Raw genomic sequence first — 21222 nt, 5'->3', positions numbered from 1 at the left:
TGAGACTCAAACAAAAACACAAATTATTTTGAAATCAAATCGTTACATTTCGTGGATCGTGTTATAGAACGGACCGAGGAAGTATATCACACACAACTACTTGGGAGATGAGTGTGTCTATGTTTGTGTGTGGTGGGGCCGGTTAAAGCGCAGCTAGTTGGCACAGTGGGTGAACACCGGTGGTGCATCTGACAATCATTTCAGTCAACCCGTGGCACCTGTGTCTCTCCCGTGACGCCCCGCCAGCGAGACTTCGACACTTTCACGTTGCTTCGACGTGTACCTAGCCTGGCACAAGCACCGTAGTGACGTTATCACCACCTCGTGGCGAACGGCGGTTGTTGTTCAGCGTGGGGAGCGGCAGTGTAGCGATGAGCGCAGGGGCGCTACGAACCCGACCACCCGAGTTCGATTCACGCTCACCGCCAACACCAGTGATGATTATTTGAACCAGTCACGGGCCTCCCCTAGGTCGACTCGGCCTAAACATCGCCACTTGGGAGACAAAAGCGCGTGGTGCTGACCACCCACCCCTTCGTGCCGCTGTGCCGGCCTCCGTGGGTGCTACTCGCTAACAGCGCTTCTCCCCAAACACTCCGTGACGGCTATACGGGGTGGGGGGGGTCTTTGTCTTTGTGAAGTCGTCGTGTGCAGCTTGCACGCGTCGAGTCCGACCTCCATGTGCAGGGCCTTGTCCAGGATGGCCTGAGCCAGCACCTCCCTCACGCGCTCCTGGTGCTCCTTGCGCGCCACCTGCAGCTTGTAGGCCCTCTCCGACACCAGCTCCCCACTGCGCTTGATCTGCCGCACGCCACGCCGCGCATCGCACGCCACACAATCGATGTGACAATTATAATTGACCTCTCTGTCTATCTGTCTAGGAGGGTCACGCGCAGAGAGTAGTAAGAGTGTTTTTCAGGAGGGCCCTGCTGCTACGTTGCGTTTTGTATGTTCACAGCCACTGAATGACGCGTTGTGTTTTGTTGTTAGTATTATTCTTCACGTGCGAGGACATCGGAGCACCCCCGTAGAAAACCCCACGCCTCGCGCGAGGGGGCAACGCTCTATCCCCGTACAGATATAAACAGATGGCAGTTTAACACTGAGTCGGCTTTCGCGACCAATATCCATAATAGAGGTTTTTGGGTATGATCGCGTAAATATATAAATATGTCGTTAAAACCCACCACCACCCGACACAGCCAACTAGTAAAGGTTGTCACGTAAACAGAACATATCCTGGCTGTCGCCTGATGAAGCTAGTTGTAATTACTGGCGAATCGTCGTACTCAGATTGTAAATGTTGTGGCTTGGCTCTCCAACACACCGGTTAGTGCTGTACTAGTGAAACAGATGTCAATGAATCCACTTGCTGTACCGCCTCCTACCTGGCGAACCAGGGCTACCGACACCTCATCGACGGCCCAAACGGGAAGGACATTTCACAACATCTGTGTGCGCGGTGACCCACCAACCCCCGCTGCCGCCTCCACAGTTGCTGGAGGGTTACAGGCAGCAACGTGCGGCACCATCGCTACCATCACCACGGCGACGGTTCACTCCCACGGGGAATTCGCCGACCCTTGCTGACTGCCGTAGCGGGCAGCAGTGGGGAAGTCACGTGATTCACGCGGATTCTCATCCCCTGGCCTCGCTGCCTTTTTTCTCTCTCTCTGTGTGTCTGCCGCTCGTCAACTCACCAGTCCAACCCTGCGCAGGTGCCGTCTCATGCGGGCGCTGCTGAAGTAGGCGGCCAGGTGTTTGTCCTCGAGGCTGTTGTACGCGACCAGCGGCCTTGAGGGTGGTGAATGGAGGGACGACGGGTCAGAGGATTAGGGAGCAGTCACGTAATTTTCATGGGTTTAGATGCGAAAAGTAAAAAAAATCGTTTTGTGTTCCCAAAATCAGTTTGACTGAAATGTGATCAGCATTGCTCTGGAGTCGTGCGGTTGGGAACGTTTAGTGTGGATAGGGCGGAAACAAACTCACGGGTGGCTACGTACGGTGCGAAAGAAGTTCAACATACAACATACATACATACATAGCACGTCAATAACATTGTGACCTTAATTATTTATTCACGTTCCATATTGTTTCCTTCATTGTTGTCGTGAATAAACTAGCAGCGTGTGACCATCCCTCGCTCTCTCCCTCCCGCCAGCCAGCAAACAACATTATTTCTAACGTAGTGTAATTGCAATTGTGCAAATTGTGTAAAGCCCCGTCACTCACTAACCGTTTCATATTGCTTCATGGAGCACCAATTAGGCCAAATGCTTCCACGTCGTTTCACTGCCATCCATTACCTCTGGTGTTGAATATGCCATGACAAACTCTATTGTAGCCCATTACTCCATTGCGTATCTAATTACGGCGCCTGTCAAGTGCCTTCGTCCCCCATTGTGTACGTTATGTTTTCTATTGTGTACCTAATTACGTAGGCTATTGTGCGTGTAATGATGCCCCCCTTATTGTGTATCTAACTTAGATATTTCAGGGACGATGTTGGGCTGGGAGCATGAGTTCACCCTTGAGAAAGCGGCTGCAAGTCTTGGTGGGTTCTCACCTCGTAGGGTAAACCTCGCCAACGCCATATTACATCCCTTATAACCAGGTGGAGCTGTGGCGCAGTTGTCAGCGCACTGGGCTATGGGAGTGACGAGTGGCATTCCTGGCCCTGTTTCATATCAGCGAGGAGCGATATCGGAACCGGTGTCTTGCCCTTACTCCACTTCACCGACCAGTGCTGACCTGCGTGGTGAAGTATGGTCAAACAGCCCCCCCCCTCCCCCACCATAACCGACACGTGTGCGGAGGCCTTGATCCAGCAGTGGGATTGATAGAGGGCTCTACGTTACAGTACATCGGAGTCAATAATAATTTATCATGTAACAATATTATTGTTAGTTATATCAACCAGGTACAAAACCATTGAGATTTAAATTATAATTTTAAAAGGCAGAATTTTGTTCAAAACGAGAACAAACAATGTCTCAGTGCGAAGTTGCCGCAAGTGCATGATGCCTTGAATAAAGGTGTCAGTTTTGTACCAGTTAAAAGGGTAAAAACCTACCATTGCCGCAAGTGCTAATATTCGTAAACAATTTTCGTAAACAAAAACACGCACGAGATCTTAGACGTCAGAGACACAGCAACTAAAGGTGAACTCGAACGCAAATATTACCGGTCACACAAGCGGTGTATCGAATAAGAGTTCAGCAAAAAAAGGTTAGCGTGCATGAACAAAAAAAAACCTCAATGAATATCGCACACGGTTACAACTCGCTAGATAGCAAGCTCATTTAAGTGACCTTAGCAGGCCTGGGAGGCTTGATCTTCACGCGTGACCTTATCTGCGTTTCGAGTACACGACTCCAGATAATCAAACCTTCACCAACTCAGCATCAAGGGTTTGGTAGCGGCCTCGGCAGGAGACGGCCGCCCTCTAAGTCTTCTTCTCGCAGGGGCCCTGGGCTCAGATGCACTCGCAGCTGAGCGCTCACGACGGAACAGCGCGACAGTGTGGGCCACACAGCCATTAGCGCGCTGACCTTTTGCGCGTCGCGATCAATTTGCATCTTTGACCTCTGTTGATTGCGTCGAGCCGCGTCCAATTATTTTTGTCTTTGTTTGCTTGCGTTTTTTTTTATTTTAAATAATACTGGCCGCTCTGTTTCCTGAACATTGGATACATTTTCAAGGGCGCCAGATGTTAACTAGCTCGCCTGGTATACAGGAGGTCGTGGGTTCGATCCTGACATCTGTGTATTTAGAGTTTGCGTGTCTCTCCCACGTAGTCGCGTGGATTTTTCTCCGGGTCCTCGGGTGTTTTACTCCACATTTAAAATAAACATCACGCGTTCAGAGTATTCGGCAGCTGTACATTTCCACAAGATAAGCCACTTCGTTGAGCTATCTTTAGTGGCTGCCACGTTGCTTCTGAAAAAGAGCTACGTAGCTCAGTGGGCCTTGCCTGGTAAAAATAAAATAAACATTGTTTATTTTATATTCTTGGTTCTTTCGGTAAAGTCACGTAGAAGGGAAATAATAAAAATAATATTAATATAAAACAATACAAATTCTCACGACGTTTCGACTGCAACACAAGCAATCATCATCAAGTGTGAAATCCACAAAAAGAAATTATCTTTCTGTCGAAACGTCGTGAGAATTTGTATTGTTTTATATTAATATAATTTCATTATTTCCCTTCTACGTGACTTTACCGAAAGAACCAAGAATATGAATCCCTGCAGTCACGAAAGCTTTAAATCAAAATTGTTTATTTTAGTTTAGATTTTCGTGACGCATCTTTTCCATGTGTGTGTTTTAGGCCACGTTATGTCAACGGTGCATTACTTACCTTTGTGTTTAACAACAGCATTGGTAATTGAATACCATTCTCAACAGAGGTTGGTACATCTATATAACACGTAGGCTTCCGCGACCAAAACTATGATTCATAACATGGGGGGGGGTTATGACAGACAAGTGACTGACGCGATCTGACCTAAAAATAAATTATGAATCGCCATTCTCAACAGTTTTGCCTGCGTGTGCAAGATATCACCAGGGCCTGAGTGTGGGAGATATTTACCAAGCCCTGTGTGCAGAAAATAAACTAAAGCTAAACTATGTTTTATTGCACCAGCTAATGCCCACTGAGCTATATAGCTCTGTTTTTCAGAAGCGACCTGGCTGCCACAAATGATAGACCAACGAAGTGGCTTATCACGTCGAAAATGTATAGCAGCCGAATACTCCAAACGTACGTTGATTCTAAATGTGGAGGGGAAAACCGGAGGACCCGGAGAAAAATCCACGCGACCACAGGAAGAACATGCAAACTAAAAATATACAGCAGCAGGCGTCAGGGTCAGGATCGAACCCACGACCTCCTGTATACCAGGTGAGGTAGTTAATATCTCACCACCGCAGATATTGACGTGTCTATGTCGCGATGCTCGTTTATTCGCTTGAGCTGAGTGGGTGTTTCTTCACGATGTGCGGATGAGGCTTGTTTGTCAACAGCATCGCACTCGCGATTGTCGTCGTCCTCGTTGCAATTACCGTGAACTGCCAATTAGCGTGCGCGTGGTCCGTTCACCTCGTGAATGCGATAATTAAGTGACTGTAGATTTCCTCCCAGGGACATGAATCCTGCGGTACGGAGCAACCAATGCTGTAGCTAGGAAAGTGTGCGTTTGGCAATTAAAAAATGCCTTACATCTCATCTCAACCATTCCTGTTCTCATTCTGTCGTCTAGCCAAGGGGACCTCCCTGGTGGCAGCTGCGCCTGTGCGGCACGGGTTGAACACGGCACGGGTTGAACACGGCACGGGTTGAACACGGCACGGGTTGAACACGGCACGGGTTGAACATGACACGAGGCGACGCGGCACGGGTTGAACACGGCACGGGTTGAACACGGCACGGGGCGAACACGGCACGGGGCGAACACGGCACGGGTCCAACACGGCACGGGTCCAACACGGCACGGGTTGAACACGGCACGGGTTGAACACGGCACGGGTTGAACACGGCACGAGGCGAACACGGCACCGGGCGAACACGGCACGGATCCAACACGGCACGGGCGGGCCTGTACATGTGCCGGTGCTTGCGGCCGAAGCGGTAAAATCTGGGCACCTTTTTTTCCTCACGTGACACCTTTATTAATTGGCTGTGCAGGGTGGAGGAGGGGTTTGCAACACATGTTGTACTAACGCAGCGACCTGACCCAAAACAGAATGAATAATGTATCACAGCAATTATCATTATAGTGGTCACAGCGGTCCCCTCGACCCCGCCAGCGTGCGGGTCCTGCAGCGGCACACAGTGCTGCGTTGGGCGCGTCGTGTTTTTATGTTCTTTTAATTTCTAAATTAGCGCGTTCGTGTTCTTAGGCGAGCGCGACCTTTCCGTGGAGCGCGCGGCTCCGCTGTTGCTACGGCTCTGAACGTCTAAACACAAACACGGAGAGGAGGAAGCGAACGGCTCTTTCGTTAGCGCTCCGCGTCGAACCTCAATCGCCGCTAATGCCCTCCAACTACAACCCCACACCGACCGGCGGCCGCTCAGAGGAGCTAGGCCGTGTTCCACATTCCATGCTCGCTTCTTTGTTTCATTTTTACCAGGCAAAGCCCCCCCCCCGCTCTTTTTCAGAAGCGACCTGGTCACAAATGATAGCTCAACGAAGTAGCTTGTCGCGTGGAAATCTATAGCAGTTGGCAAATAATCTCAACGCACGTTTCTAAACGTGGAGGGGAAAAAACAACGGAGGACCTGGAGAAAAATCCACGCGACCACGGGGAGAGAGAGACGCGCAAACTCCAAATATACAGCAGCAGGCGTCGGGGTCGGGATAGAACCCACGACCTCCTGCACACCAGGCGAGGGAGTTAATATCTCCTAGCCACCGCGCCTGCGAAGTCTCTCTGCCGTGCGGCAGCAGCGGAGGTTGCGTCGGCAACGTTCAGGAGCTCACGCCTGAGGTTGCCGAGCGAGCGAGTTGACGACGGATGGCCTCGAGGGTCAGCCTCGTGGCGAGCGGCAAAACGCTGCTGGCGAACGATCAAAGAGAGCAATGGCGTTACTCGGTTGTCCCTGGTCAGAGACAAGCGACTCACGCGGAGATCCATAGAATCCGCACAGACTCGTGTAGCGATATCCACGGAGAGGCAGACACAGGTGGAGGTGGGTCAAAGTGATGAGCCACGATGTGAAGGACTGCGGAGAGGATGTGTAGACGGTGGTCTGGGACAGCAGGGGGGGGGGGGCACACCCCACATATCAGTGGGGAATGATGCCAAGAGGGAGAAGTGAATTGCGTGGCAAATGGAATTTAACGCGATGCTTTGTTTGTGTAGTCACTGGTGACCTGGCCGAGGCCACCGACTCACGACGCTTGAGAACGCCGACTAATTGTGGGCAAACGAACCCCGTGTTTGAATCCAACATCTCGGGCGTGCTGGCTAAGTGATGTGGCCTCTGAGCCACGCAGTCAGCCACCTGTTGCTTTTTTGCCGGGCGCAAAACGATGAAAAATTAATCCGCTTAAGACATCACGGCAAGACTACAAGAGGGGTAAGAATTTACACCATGGGAACCTCATTTGCCAGTAAAAATATGATAATTGGTTCTTTACCCTTCTATCTGGCAACAAAACTGACACCTTTTTACAAGGAGTCATGTTTGCATAGACCGCAATACCTGCAGTCATAATACAAACAAAATACATAACTCTGATAATGTGCACTGTCCTTGAAGTTGATTGGTTCACACCCGAGACATCTTTCCTTAGAGCCTAGTCTCACATGGGTTGGACCAGATGACGCCAAAAGGTCCAACCCATGTGAGACTAGGCTCTAAGGAAAGCTGTCTCGGGTGTGGACCAATCAACTTCAAGGACAGTGCACATTATCAGAGTTATGTTCTTTTGTTTGTATTATGACTGCAGGTATTGCGGTCTATGCAAACATGACTCCTTGTAAAAAGGTGTCAGTTTTGTTGCCAGATAGAAGGGTAAAAAACCAATTATCATACTACAAGAGGAGTTAAGGAAAGTAAAACACCAAATAAACAACACCGATCCCAGGGCATCATCAAGTCTGGATTAACCACACATCATGCTTGTGGTAGACACGCAAACAAACACGCTTTGATAATAATGTAATCTTTGAGACTGATTGGCCTACACCAGAGCTACAGCCTCCTTCATAGCTTTGCCTCTGCACCACCGGTGTAAGACCAGAGAGCACCGCCAAAACATCACAAGAACAATGCAAATATCAAAGCGGTGATAGCAGTTACGGGACCTCATTATTGATACCGTCAAACTGAATACGTCTAAGTACAGCCCCGTGTCTATCCACTGCTGGATGAGGGCCTCTGCGTATCACGTGCCGGTCGTGGGGGGCCCATCGCGTCACCACGCTGCTCAGTGCGGGTTGGCGAAGGCGGAGAGCGGAGCCCTGGGATAGGTACAACAACGGATCTTGCTGTGCTTGCCATTTGATCTCCGTCACACCGACATCTCCAGCAAACACGAACCTACCTGGACGGCAAGTGTGTCGCGGGGGAAGCTGACGAATGGTTTGTTAGCACACTGGGGGCTGGCAACGCAGAGGTTGCCGACGTGGGAGCACAGAATACAGTACAACAATTGGTGTGGCTGTACTGTGACGTCACCACGCAACAGGCGATGGCACCGCTCGTCAGAGCGTGCTTGCAGGCTCGGCGCTGCTTCGCTGGACGTGTTCGCTGGCAGCAACGAACAGAGCGAGCGAGCTGTCACCACCGTGCGATGCTGGGCGTGGATGATGGAGACGGCTGTGCGCCAGACTCCTGCCGTTATTTGGAATGATCATCGTGATGATGATGATCTTGTACCCGGAACCCCAATGGACGAGCGATTGTAAGATATTCATTTGCCAGCGATGTCGCCATTCAAGTGCTCTGTCTGAGAGTTGGTGAATTGCAGTTACACCCAAAGACAAAGATCCCCCGTATAGCCTTAACATACTGTTGGGGCAAGTACTGAAGGCCGGCAAGGCACACGATGGGGTGGTTGGCCAACACCACGTCCGGTTGCCTTTGTCTCCCCAGTGACGATGTTTACACACCGCACCAGATGCTCATTTGAGGCTGAGTCGACCTAGGGGAGGCCCAGGACCGGTTCAGATAATCATCACTGGTGTTGGCCGTGAGCCGGAATCGAACGCGGGTCGCCAGGTTCGTAGCGCAGTGTAGCGCTAACCGCTACACTACCGCACCCACCCACTTACTCACCCACTCACTCAATCAAACCACCCGCCGACTCACTCACCTATTCACTCGCTCACCCACCCACTCAAACACTCACTCGCCCACCAATCTACTCACTCACCCACAGCCTTCACATTTCTATCTGGGGCAATGCGACGTTCCACATTCCATGTCTCGGTGTCCGTACGCCACAGTCGCACACAACAGGAGCAAGAGAGACAGAGAGACAGAGCGAGACAGCGAGAGAAAGAGTCTCTTATCCCCGACTCGCGCGTTCGGCATCCACGGCGATCCTCCGCAGGTTACGCGCGCGGACCCGGCTAGGCAGCAGCAGCGACAGCAGCGGCGGCGGCAGCGGCGCGTGATTTCGGAACGGAAAAACGCGAAATGAAAACACGGAGCGTGGAGCCGTCGCGGTCAGGGCGCCGACCCTGCCGCGTGCGGTTGCGACGACGGCGGCTTCGCCCCCCCACCCCGCCCGCCCCACGATCCCCCCCCCCACCCCGCCCGCCCCACGATCCCCCCCCACCCCGCCCGCCCCACGACGCACGCGGCCTCCCAGGCGGCTCCGCGGCTCCAACGCGCGGCTCGCGCTGCACCCCGCGGGGACGGGGAGGGCCCGAAGCGCGAGGGTGGCGCTCGCTCACGCCACCGCAGGGCAGAGAGAGCCTCCGCGAGTGGGAGCTCGAGCGAACACCACCCTCCCCCTCATTAAAGGGTATTCAACCTCCTCTTCGACGCTAGCCGGGCACCTTTGAAGAGGTGGAAATGCCCACACATCACCCCGCCACGCGCGCGAACTGTCAATCAGCGTCTAAACACCGTCTGTACGTCATAGCAAGTACACGTGCATACTGTTGTGGGGGGAGGGGGATGGCAGAAGGAGGCCCTCATCCAGCCGTGGATAGACCGTGGCTAATCCTGACTGTGAATGCAAATCCGCCGCGCTAATTCCCGCGCTGGGGGCATCCGAGCTCCTGCGCCCGTCGCCTCTGGACGTCGCGACGTCACGCGCCACCGCCGGCGCTGAGAAAACAAAACAGCAACACCGCGAATCCGCCGGGCGCCGTCACCGCCATCCCACTCGGCGGTGGAGAGCGGCCGGCCGGGCGGGCGGCCGTCACGCCGAGAGGCCCTGCAGGGGCTCTTGTGGCCACTGCTGACAAAACACTCAAGCGCTGAGCCCCCCCCTCCCTCCACCGCCCACTTCCCTCTCTCGCCAGCGCCTGAGCTGGCTGAGCAAACATCATCCCGGGGGGGGGGGGGTGGGAGGCACGCGCAGAGGTCTCAGCTTTCGTGCTCAAGCCCCTTTGTCGACGGTGGACGCGGCCCTCTTACCAATTAGCGCTGTCGGGCTTGCGGCACGAGTGCTCTCGTTAAGGACGACAGGGCGGCAGCCCCTGCAATTTCCCGCTCACTCGCCCGCTGGTGGAAGGGCCTTCCACCAGAGGGAGCTGTAGAAACCACCTCTCTCTGTCTCTCTCTCTCGTAGGTGTTTTTTGCCTACTCTTCCACGCCGGATCCCAGATGTCTTGGAAGAGGTGGCAGTACCCACACTCTACCCCACCACCACCACACGCCTGACTGCGGTCGTGAACCCCTTTACACCGCTTGCACCAATTGTCTCACATGCCGCACCGGGAGATTGAATCAAACCGCCCACCGGCTGGACTGCAATACCGGTGCGCTTCTCACCAATACACACAAGAGCGACTCTGCTTCGTGCACTTTAGACGAACTAACAAGATGAAATCGTGGGAGTTTTATTGTTTTACATTTGAGTTCACTGCCGACCTTGGCACCGTCCCCGCCGTCGATCCGTCAGGCGAGCGACGGGGAGAGTTGCTTCAACAAGTGGCTGGAAATGTATTGCATAACAATAAAGACGCGGCCGTTCTCTCGTTTGTTTAATCTGTCCGCGCTATGGCAACTCGCCCCCTCCCCCCGCCCCGGCAGACATCGTTAGCGGCGGTGCCTCCAGACGCCTCCGCCGAGAGAGACGAGGGCCAGGTCCCCCTTGATCGGCGGTGCCAGCAGCGACACCCGCGCTCCTCGCCCTCGATCCCCCTCCGCGTCTTTTCACTCCACGCGCCCGTCGCGAGTCATCGCCGCGGCGGATGTAATAGGAGGTGGCGAAAAGCGCAGCCCTGCAATGTTTGAAAAAAAAAACTTTATTTTTTACGAGGTAAGACCCACTGAGTTATGTGGCTCTTTTTTAGAAGCGATCTGGATGTCACAAATTATAGCTCAACGAAGTGGCTTATCACGTGGAAATGTATGGCAACATGACGGCTGCTTGCGTTGTGGCCGAAACGTCGTGAGAATTTAATCTTGTTATGTTTTATTTTTTTTATTTTATTATTTCCCTTCTACGTGACTTCACCGAAAGAACCAAGAATATAAATCCATGCAGTCACGAAAGCTTTAAATCGAAATTTAACAGCCAAATACTCTAATATGCCTTGCTCATGCCATTGCAAAATCTGTGAGAGCCCCTCTGGATGGTATTTTTTATTGCAGGGGGTGGGGGTGGTGGTTACGCTTCTTGCACGATTGGCCCGGACCATTTTGGAACAAGTGGAATGGGAGCAGTGTTCGTTTTGTGTCATGGAATCAGTGGCGAGAATAGTCGCCGTGAAGTTTGTTTTACTTTGATCAGCGTTGGCGATGAGTGGGTGAAGAATCAGAGAGCGTGCCGATGACTAGGACGGAGCCACTGCCCCCCGACAAAGGTCGAAAGTGCGACCGACCGTGACGAGACGCCACGAGCGAGTCCGAATGACGACGCGTGAGGATGAGAGGCGATGCAGTGGCGTTACGAGCGGTCGCGGTGGCGCCGATGAAGACCGATACTCGGCCGGTAATTGGCTACATTTGGCACGCAAACTGATTGGCCCGACTTCGCCGATTGGTTGATCTGGTATCCTTGAGAGAGATGGAGAGGGAATTCCACAAACCTCACACCAACATTGACTAAGAAAGAAGTTCAATATACTAACATACAATAAATACATGTTTGAGTCGACCAGACTACGAGAACAACTTCAACGAAATCCACGAACTAGGACTAAATTATAATTCCACGGGTGTAATCGATTGATGTGTAAATTTCAGATTACCGGTACAGTAAACCTGGGTGAAAGTGCCCGCGTGGCCTGTTGAAATTGTTTAGCCGGGGGAGTAGTCAGAGAGAGCAAGAATGGAGTGTCATTTGGCCGAGTGTTCTGGCGTCACCAAAATAACAAACGCCAAACAAATAAAGTTAATGTACCCACCAATGCAGCGAAAAACAACTGCGTCATCGCATGAGAAATACAAAATTATTGCAACAAACGTAAATCGATGTTAAGTAATGCATTCCAGAAGAGATGATTTTTACACCGATCGTAGTACAAATACAAAAATACCTTACAGAAACGCAAGCAGCTGAAGGGTGACATTGTACCGATGTAGCGACCTGCGCCGATCGAATAATTGGGATTTCGTGGTGGCGAGCAAATGCTGTCTCCCTCGCCTACCACGCAGGAAACGTGGGTTCGAACCCGGACCCTGGCGATGATGTTGTATATTTGCAGTCTGCGTGCTCTCTCCCCCCCCCCCCCCGTGGTTGTCGCAGCGTGGATTATTCTGCGGGTTCCTCCGGTTTTGCCCTCATCCTCCTCCTCCACATTTAGAAACAACACGCGCTTAAACGATTTGGCTGCTTCTATAAACTCCCGCGTGTGGTGATGATTATGATATCAGCCGCTGCGACGATGACCTATCATCACGTGTGGTCAGGTCACCTTTGAAAAGGAGCCAATGGCTGAGAGGGCTTCACTCGGTAAATTAAAGAGACGCACAAAACTGTGCCGCTCCGGGCGATGGAATCAAGCCGGCCACCTCTGATATTACACCTGCAGTGTGCTGCTTGGTAACCATCACTCCAGAGGTGCGTGGCTTCCCCAACCAATATAACACAATTACAAATCATTATTTTATTTTTATCCCAGCTGTCCTAAGCAAGGACGAATTATGTAATCGCGCGATTAAATGTTCTCCCCCTTGTCTCTTTCTCTCTCCGGGCTGCCTCCACAGATGTGTTTTTTTCCATCGAAGGAGCCGCCAACATCGCCAGACGATCAACACTGCCCCTCCCGTAACCTCCGTGCCAGGACAGAGGCACAACGCCATGCCTTCTAGGTACCGCCACACGCCGCTGTTTCAGGCCATTTCCTACGCTGTTTAAAGTTTTGGATGTTTTTGTTATATATATGGTGAGTTCTCGCTTAACGCGTGGTGTTCACACTGTAACGCGTTTTCTCCATAACGCTGTTCTACCATGAGGGAACACTTTCCGCACAACGCGAATACGCCCCGTTATAACACAGAACGCACGCCGTTATAACGCGGAACGCTCCCCGTTATAACGCGGGTTCTGAGCGGTCGACCACGAACTACTTTCTTGAGCTGTGCGCCTGAGCGGTGCAGTGATACGGTACGCGGAGTGATACAGAAACGCGGTGGTGTACCCTGAAGTAATTAGTCCCGCCATCTCACTGTATGTTCGTACATCGTCAGACTTTATCGTTACATTATTTCTGGGGAAGTGGTTTTAGCGAACGCATCGACTGCGTTAAATGAGGACTTACCGTATACGGACATACATGTGTCACCCACAGTCGTCATAATTGCGTGTCAATTGACAATTTTCCGAGTCGTTGATGTGGCGTGACAACATGTTTCAGCGTCGCCGACCCGCGGACAGATCCTGGCTGCAATGAGTCTCTGGATGTGACCGTGCCACTGCCAGAGAGAGCCGAGGAAATCGGGACTGTTGGAAAGGTTCTGAAAATTGGGGGTGGGGGTCCAAATATCTAAGTGGGTCCCAAGAAGAACATTAAATTGAGCGGCCAAAATGTAGCTCCGTTCTTACCTTAGGCGAACATCAGTGGTGAGTGATATCCGAACTGGTCCTAGGCCTCCCTCTAGCGTGGTCAAACAGCTCCCATGATCGACATGAATTGAAAAGGCTCTCATTCAGCAGTGGATTGACAAACGGCTGTAACTAATGACGTGAATGAAAGATTGAATGTATTGATGAATTTACATCGCGTGATTTTCATTTGGTCACCCTGGTGATTTGAATGGGAGCTTAAAGAGAAAAAACGCTGGTTGCTGGAGCAGAGAGCATGTGAAGAGGAGCAGAGTGAGATGAGAGGGGAGAGGTAGGAGAGTGCGTGGAGGGGAGTAGAGTGAGACGAGAGGGGAGAGGTAGGAGAGTGCGTGGAGGGGAGTAGAGTGAGATGAGAGGTAGGAGAGTGCGTGGAGGGGAGTAGAGTGAGACGATAGGGGAGAGGTAGGAGAGTGCGTGGAGGGGAGTGAGATGAGATGGGAGCGGTAGGGGAGTGCGTGGAGGGGAGTAGAGTGAGACGATAGGGGAGAGGTAGGAGAGTGCGTGGAGGGGAGTGAGATGAGATGGGAGCGGTAGGGGAGTGCGTGGAGGTGAGTAGAGTGAGATGAGAGGGGAGAAGCAGGAGAGTGCGTGGAGGGGAGTAGAGTGAGATGAGAGGGGCGAGGTAGGAGAGTGCGTTGTAGGGAGTAGAGGGGTGAGTTAGGCAGTGACAAAGCCAATTACATAAGCTGTCCATTATAACTGCCTTATATTCCAGCTGCTTGTAATTAGAGCTGTCCTTGCTCAACCCGCGTCCATAAAATTCAGATGTTGAGGCCAACTCCCCTTCATGCAGGTTGTTTATGCGTCCGCCTTGCAGTAATTCCACCCGCTGTTATTTTACCTGCGTGCCCTGGCCGCCTCTAATTAAAGCCGCCACTTCCAGCTGTTTCAAGCAGCGGGCCCAGCAGCGTTTCCTATTGCGGGGGGTGGGGGTGGCACGTTTAGGAACGGCGGCTTTCAGGCATTGCGGACCCTGCAGGAGGTCTCTGTTTCCGCCTGGCTCCGCGATGGGGGGGGGGGGGGGAGCATTGCCGGACAGGTACCGGGCACACGGGGAGGTCTGTGACCTCCGCCGTTGCGGTGTTCGTGGACAACTCCGAAACACCGCAGCTGGGCCTCTGTGTCAGCGGTCGGCCATCAAGAGGACAAGAAGATATGGTTTGGCGGGGGGGGGGATTCGTTTATATATATATATGTCTCAATATTTAAAATACCGCGTGGCTCCGTGCGGTGAATACGAGGCGGCGGTGGGTCCTTAACAGGTCACGTCGCGAAGCAGCAAGGTGCTTGAAGGGCCGCGGGTTGCCGACCCCTGCCTCGTGCTAACAACAACACGTGCCGCCTCGACCTCCCCACCGACCGAGATTCTGCGGAGGCCTCTACGAGGACCGCACGCGGCGGCTCGGCCATCGCGCTGAAGGGCGCCGACGAAAGCATTCGGGCGATCGGCCCAAGCTGCCAACGTCGTAGCCCCCACCCCCTCTACCCCCCCCCCTCTCGTCCCCCCTTTTGTCGGCGACCTGAAACCGAGGACACGGGCTGATTTCTCGATGTCAGCCGGGGCCATCAATCCGTCACGCGACTAACACCGACGCCGCAACCCAAACTCGGCCCAGCACCCCCCCACCCACCCCCGGCGCACGCTAGCGGCCCACGTGGCCCACCCCAGACTCGCCCATCATTTTATTTTGTATAACTTGATATGTTGTGTGTATATATTGTATAGAGTAATACCCCAGATTCACGTCTCCCCCCCCCCCCCCCCATTTAACGTCGTTTCGCACGTGCTCACGTCACCGACAGCATCGTCGTCATCCCTCCTTTCTATTTATCCGTCGCCTCTCAGCCTTCGCTCTACGACCCTGTTGCACGAACCACTTTGCGTCGCGAATAAAGGAACGCACTGTAGCCTACAATATATGATTCACGTGCAGTATTTTGGTGACTTGGAGGAAAACAAATGCTTTGATTTACGTCACTTAGATGTTCGTGACACCTTTCAGGAACACATCCTCGACGTAAACCGGGGTGTTGTACACATCTATATATAAATATTTACACGCGTCATTCGTTGGTAGTTTAGCAGGTCACGTGTTGTTCGGTGTGTGATGTCCGACGTTTCGCCGTCCCACGTGCCGAAAGATTTTTCAGCTTCTTCAGGAAGCAGCGCCTCCTTCTACTTTCAGTCGTATGGGTATTTTGACCATACTTCACCACGCCGGTCAGTGCGGATTGCTGAAGGGTGACAGGTGGTCAAGACCAGTTCAGATATCGTTGTCCGTGGCCGGGAATCAATTCTCAGGTAGCCCGCCAGGTCTGCCTCTAAATCAACCGGGCGGTGATGGATATTCGCGTAGCCTGCAGTGTGGAGACGAGGGTTGGTGGATCACACAGAGATGGGCTGTGAAACTTGATTCACGTGGGCGTCGATGAGGAGCCGTACCGAGATGTTAACTACCTCGCCTGGTATACAGGAGGTCGTCGGTTGGAGCCCGACCCTGACGCCTGCTGTCTCTCCTCCCAGTGGCCGCGTGAAATTTTCTTCCGGGTCTTCTGGTTTTTCCATCCAGATTGAGAATCAACATCACGCGTTTAGAGTACTTCGCTGCTGTACATTTCCACGTCATGAGCCCCGTCCTTGAGCTATCATTGGCGGCCAGGTCGCTTGTCAAAACGAGCTATGTAGCTCAGTGGGCCTTACTTGGTAAAATAAAATAGTTTAGATTCATACAAATTATTTTTTGTTAGTGATTTCCCATACATTTTTACTCATATTGTGTTTTTCTATTGTTTGTTGTTGTAACTTCCCGAACCCGTGTCCCGACTGGATATCTGTAAAAAAAAATTTGCTTAAAATAGTAATTATTAAATGCATGTGCCACTGCCCAGAATTTGCTGCGCTGTTAGAGAAATAAAAATGGTCAAAGTTGGAATGGAGCCGCGTTTCACTCCCTGCACCAGGGCCCACGCCATCCGCGTCACTAATTTCCGATCTCTCATCCAAGCCCGAGACGATGCCGGGGCAGTGGGCGGGTCGGTGGGTTGCTGGGCGGAGATGAATGGATGGGGGAGCGTCGGAGGACATTGGCATCATCATCATCACCACCTCCATCATCGGGAGCATCTTCATCATTGGTTGCCGTGCCAACGTGGAGCAGCATTGCCATCAAATATTCATGCGCGCCCAAGTGGCATTGGCAAAGGCAGAGCGTGACCCAAAGGCATCTTTAATTCATTGCGGCTGTCTCTGCCACCCGTTCCTCACCGCGTGTGGTTCTCTAGGGTTTGTCTCTGACAATATATGCAAGCAGCAGCAGGTGATGTAACGTATATGTGTGACTATGTGCGAGTGGCCTCAAAGGGGCACCTAGCCTGGCACAAGCGCTGTCGTGACGTGAACGGCGGCTGTTGTTGTTGTGTGTGCGCCTGTGTACCTGTGTGGTAGTGGAGATGTTAGTTCGCTGCGTTGCGAACCCGGCGACACGAGTTCGATTCCCGCTCACGGCCAACACCAGTGATGATTACCTGAATCGGTCCTGGGCCTCCCCTAGGTCAAATGAGTACCGAGTGCGGTATGTAAAAACATCGCCACTGGAGAGACAAAGGCGGCCGGGCGTGGCGCTGGTCACTCAGCCCCTCGTGTGCCGTGCCGGCATTCATAGGTGCTCGCTTAAAGCACTTTCCCCAACAGTCTGTTCAGGCTATACGGGGGATCTTTGTTTTTGTATTTTGTCTGTGTTTGCAGTAAAGTGGTTAATTCGCTGTGCAACGATTTATATTCACACTCACTGCTACAAACACGGGTGACGATTACCTGAACCGTTCCTGGCCTCTCCCAGGGTCGACTCAGCCTCAAATGAGTACCCGGTGCCATGTGTAACATCGCCACTGGAGAGACAAAGGCGTGCCTCTCTTGCGCGGGGCTGTCGTCATCGAGGCTCGATGCTCGCTTCGCTTTCGACGTCTGACCGGACCGAGGGGGCAGTGCTGGATTATCGTAGTACCAAGAGTAGCTGCTACATATGTAGTAGCTACATAGGTAGTAGCTACCAAAGTAGTGGCTACATATGTAGTAGCTACGGGCCCCGCACTTTCAAGGGCCCCGCGCTAAACGCTTTCAAGCTATCAATTCCGGCTCAGTGATTCTGCACTTGCTCTATTACTATAGTACTATACCGCCTTCGACTTGTATGAACGGCTAGGTGTTTAAGGTTAGCGATTTATCGTATTATCTGGCTGTATAGCGAATGAAACAATTACAATTACTTTACTTTGCAACTAAAAAATGCGTGTTTTAATATGTACGTGTATTTGTAGGGCCCCTTTATAACATATGCCACAGGCCCGCACGAGCTGAATCCCGCACTGCGAGAGGGGCATTGCTGGCGATTTGGTCACAGGCAACCAACCTGTCAGTAACACAATACGCTCGGTAACCATGGCAGCTCCGTGGTCAACTTTGTGCCTCTCGTAACTGCTGCTCTGCATCCTGTAACGCTACGCCGTCCGCTTGCGTGATCTCATGGCCGGTGTTAAAATTAATAGGTCCTGCCTTGCGGCGGAGGTTTACCGAGGCGTTGGGCCCTACGAGGGACATGTATGTTGAACTTCTTTCGGACAATTCTAGATTTGAAGTTTTCGTGACTGCAAGGATCCATACTCTTTGGTTCTTTCGGTAAAGTCACGTAGGTGAAAATAATTATAAACATAAGAAAAAGAAAAAGAAATACAAATTAAAATAACACTTTTTTTTACGTGTTCTTTCACACAGTACGTAGCCAACCGTGCTGATCGAAGGTGTGGTTAACATGCTGCCGGAGGAGACTGCCGTGTAGGGCAGGCGTTGTTAGCGAGCGCCTATTAGCGCTGGTTCGGCACAAAGAGGGGAACGCTGTTGACAGAAACGCAGCGGGTGATGCGTTGAGGCTGAGTCAACCTGCAGGAGTGCCACAATTCGGCATTTCACTCGGGGCACGAGTACCACGCGTACCACGAGTACCGGAGCGTGCTTTGTTTTGTTTTCTACGATGTGCGTGGTATATCTCTTCGGGTTCAATTTGCACTCTTAACACCATCAACACCCGCCGCATTATACATAGGTAAAAATATGTACGAATACAAAAACAAAGGTTGCAGCTTTAATAACGTGAGAAAATTGAGTTGTCGAACGGGTAGTGTGTCCGCTTACGGAACTAACCCAGAGCATCCCAGATGCATCTGTCACCCCTCTAGTCACCCCTCGAGTCACCCCCCCGAGTCACCCTCTCCACCACACCCCTTGGACGTCGAAGGTAAAGGCGCAGTCCTGCAATTGCCAGCTCGCACCACTGTTCGCGCGAAAGGAGCCTCCGTTGGATGGGATTTTGGCCTACTCTTGCACGCCGGACAAATCTCTCGAAAAAGATATGAGTGCCCAGGACCAATGAAGGCCGACACGGCGTACGAAGTGGTCGGGGTGGTCAACACCACGCCCGAGCCGCCTTTGTATCCCCAGTGCTGATGTTTTACACTCCGCACCAACATATGCATTCAAGGCTGAGTCGACCTAGGGGAGGCCCAAAATCGGTTCAAATATTCGCCGCTGATATTGGTCGCAAGCGAGAATTAAACTGGGGTTTCTTGCCGGATTCGTAGCACAAGTGCGCTAACCACTGCACCACTGCTCTCCATCCATATAGCAAGTACACACACATCATAACCATCCTCATCATGACCAAACACAGTCCTTAAGAGAGAGAGAGAGAGACGCGTGAGTGACCCCCTGTCTATAACAATACGCACGACGCTCGCTGAATAGAACTCGGGTCGCCGGGTTCGTAGCGCAGTGCGCTAACCACTGCGCCACCACTCCCCATCCATTAAGCAAATACAAAGATCCCCGTATGACCTTAACAGACCGTTGGGGCAAGTGTTGTTAGCGAGCACCTATGAAGGCCGCCACGGCACACGAGGGGTTGGGTGGCCAACACCAGTCCCGGCCGCCTTTGTCTTCCCAGTGGCGATGTTTACACACCGCACCCAGGCACTCATTTGAGTCGACCTAGGGGAGGCCCAGGACCGGTTCAGATAATCATCACTGGTGTTGGCCGTGAGCGGGAATCGAACTCGGGTTCGGGCATTCGTAGCACAGCAAGCGAACCGCTGCATCACCGCTAAATCAATATATAAAGACACAGATTCCCCGTGTAACCTTAACATACTACGGGGCAAGTGCTGTTAGCGAGCAACTATGAAGACCGGAACGGTACACGAGGGGGTGGGTGACCAGTACCACGCTCGGCCCCCTTTGTCTCCCCAGCGGCGATGTTTACACACCGCACCAGGTACTGATTTGAGGCTGAGTCGACCTAGGTGAGGCCCATAACCGGTTCAGATAATCGTCACTGGTGTGGGCAGTGAGCGGGAATCGAACCCGGGTCGCCGGGTTCGTATCGCAGCCTAGCGCAAACCGCTACACGACCGCTCCCCACAATATATCAATATATAACACACACACACAAACAGCACACATCATACTCATCCTCCATCATGAGCACAGTCCCTAATGTGAGAGACGCGTTAGCGAGCTGCTGCCTGTAACATTACGCACGACGCTCGCTGGATGAAGAATTCCTCCGGGATCGCGCGTCGATCGACCGGTCGCGCCAGACTCCCCCGCCACTCCGCACTCCTCTCGTGCGGTTCTGCTCCTCGATCCTTGACTGGCAACCGCGTTAAACGACGGACGAAGGATGAATGAGATGCTACTCGAGGAGGAGGAGAGGGGGGAGGGCGAGCCGGTGGTTTAGTTTCATTCCTCCGGCTGAGTTTTGCGTAAAACACGCCGGCGATGAAATCCAAGCCGCGACGCGATCATCACTCGCTCACACGTCTCTCTCTCTCGCTCTCTCTCTCTCACTCCTGTCAACAGATCGTTTGACATGCCAGTCACACCCCCCCCACCCCACCGCAGGTAGCAAATCTAAGTGAACGTATCACGTACCCGGGAGGGAGCACTTCTTTGCTCATGGCGAGATATGTCACTTTGCTCTCTGCGTTTGCGTCTCTCGCTCTCTCGGCGTCGCCGTCCCTCCGTCTCTCCGTCGCGCCGGGAGACCGCAGAGAGGACCCTGGCGGGCGGAGGAACTCGCGAGAGACGAACTCGGAGAGAGAGAGACGGAGACGGAGCTCGCGGCACCGGCGCGTGTGAGTGTGGCGCGTGTGAGTGTGGCGCGTGTGAGTGTGGCGCGTGTGAGTGTGGCGCGTGTGAGTGTGGCGCGTGTGAGTGTGGCGCGTGTGAGTGTGCGCGTGTGGATGAATACGCGGGGCGGCTCATATCCAGGGAGGGCTTCCCACGGCCAGTGCTGTTTCCGTGGCAACGGCGCGGCGTTGCTAGGAGCCGAGGATGTGTGGGCGGTGCCACTCTCGCTCGTGGGGGGGGATGTAAAGGGGGGGGGGGGGTGTAACAGAGGGGGGGTATAACAGGGGGGGTGTAACGGGGGGGGGGGGGGGGGTGCGGAGGGGAGTGGTGACGTAGCGG

At 52.8% G+C, this 21222-nt stretch overlaps 1 protein-coding gene across 2 annotated transcripts in view; it reads right to left on the bottom strand.

The window, feature by feature from the left end:
- Window positions 1–21010, bottom strand: part of LOC144937831 (uncharacterized) — a 37635-nt gene extending 16625 nt beyond the window's left edge. For both annotated transcript variants that reach the window (XM_078865337.1, XM_078865338.1), the window contains exons 1-3: window positions 20686–21010; window positions 1701–1794; window positions 676–801 (exon numbers count right to left, since the gene is read on the bottom strand). In XM_078865337.1, coding sequence (XP_078721463.1) covers window positions 676–801; window positions 1701–1794; window positions 20686–20711 — 246 coding nt within the window. In that variant the 5' untranslated portion in view covers window positions 20712–21010. The remainder of the gene's footprint in view (window positions 1–675; window positions 802–1700; window positions 1795–20685) is intronic.
- Between the last annotated feature and the right edge of the window lie 212 nt (window positions 21011–21222).

Source organism: Lampetra fluviatilis, chromosome 20, assembly GCF_964198595.1.
Source record: "Lampetra fluviatilis chromosome 20, kcLamFluv1.1, whole genome shotgun sequence".
Lineage (NCBI taxonomy): Eukaryota > Metazoa > Chordata > Hyperoartia > Petromyzontiformes > Petromyzontidae > Lampetra > Lampetra fluviatilis.
The sequence above is the reverse complement of the archived record's forward strand: the minus strand, read 5'-3'. Positions and strand labels throughout refer to the sequence as shown.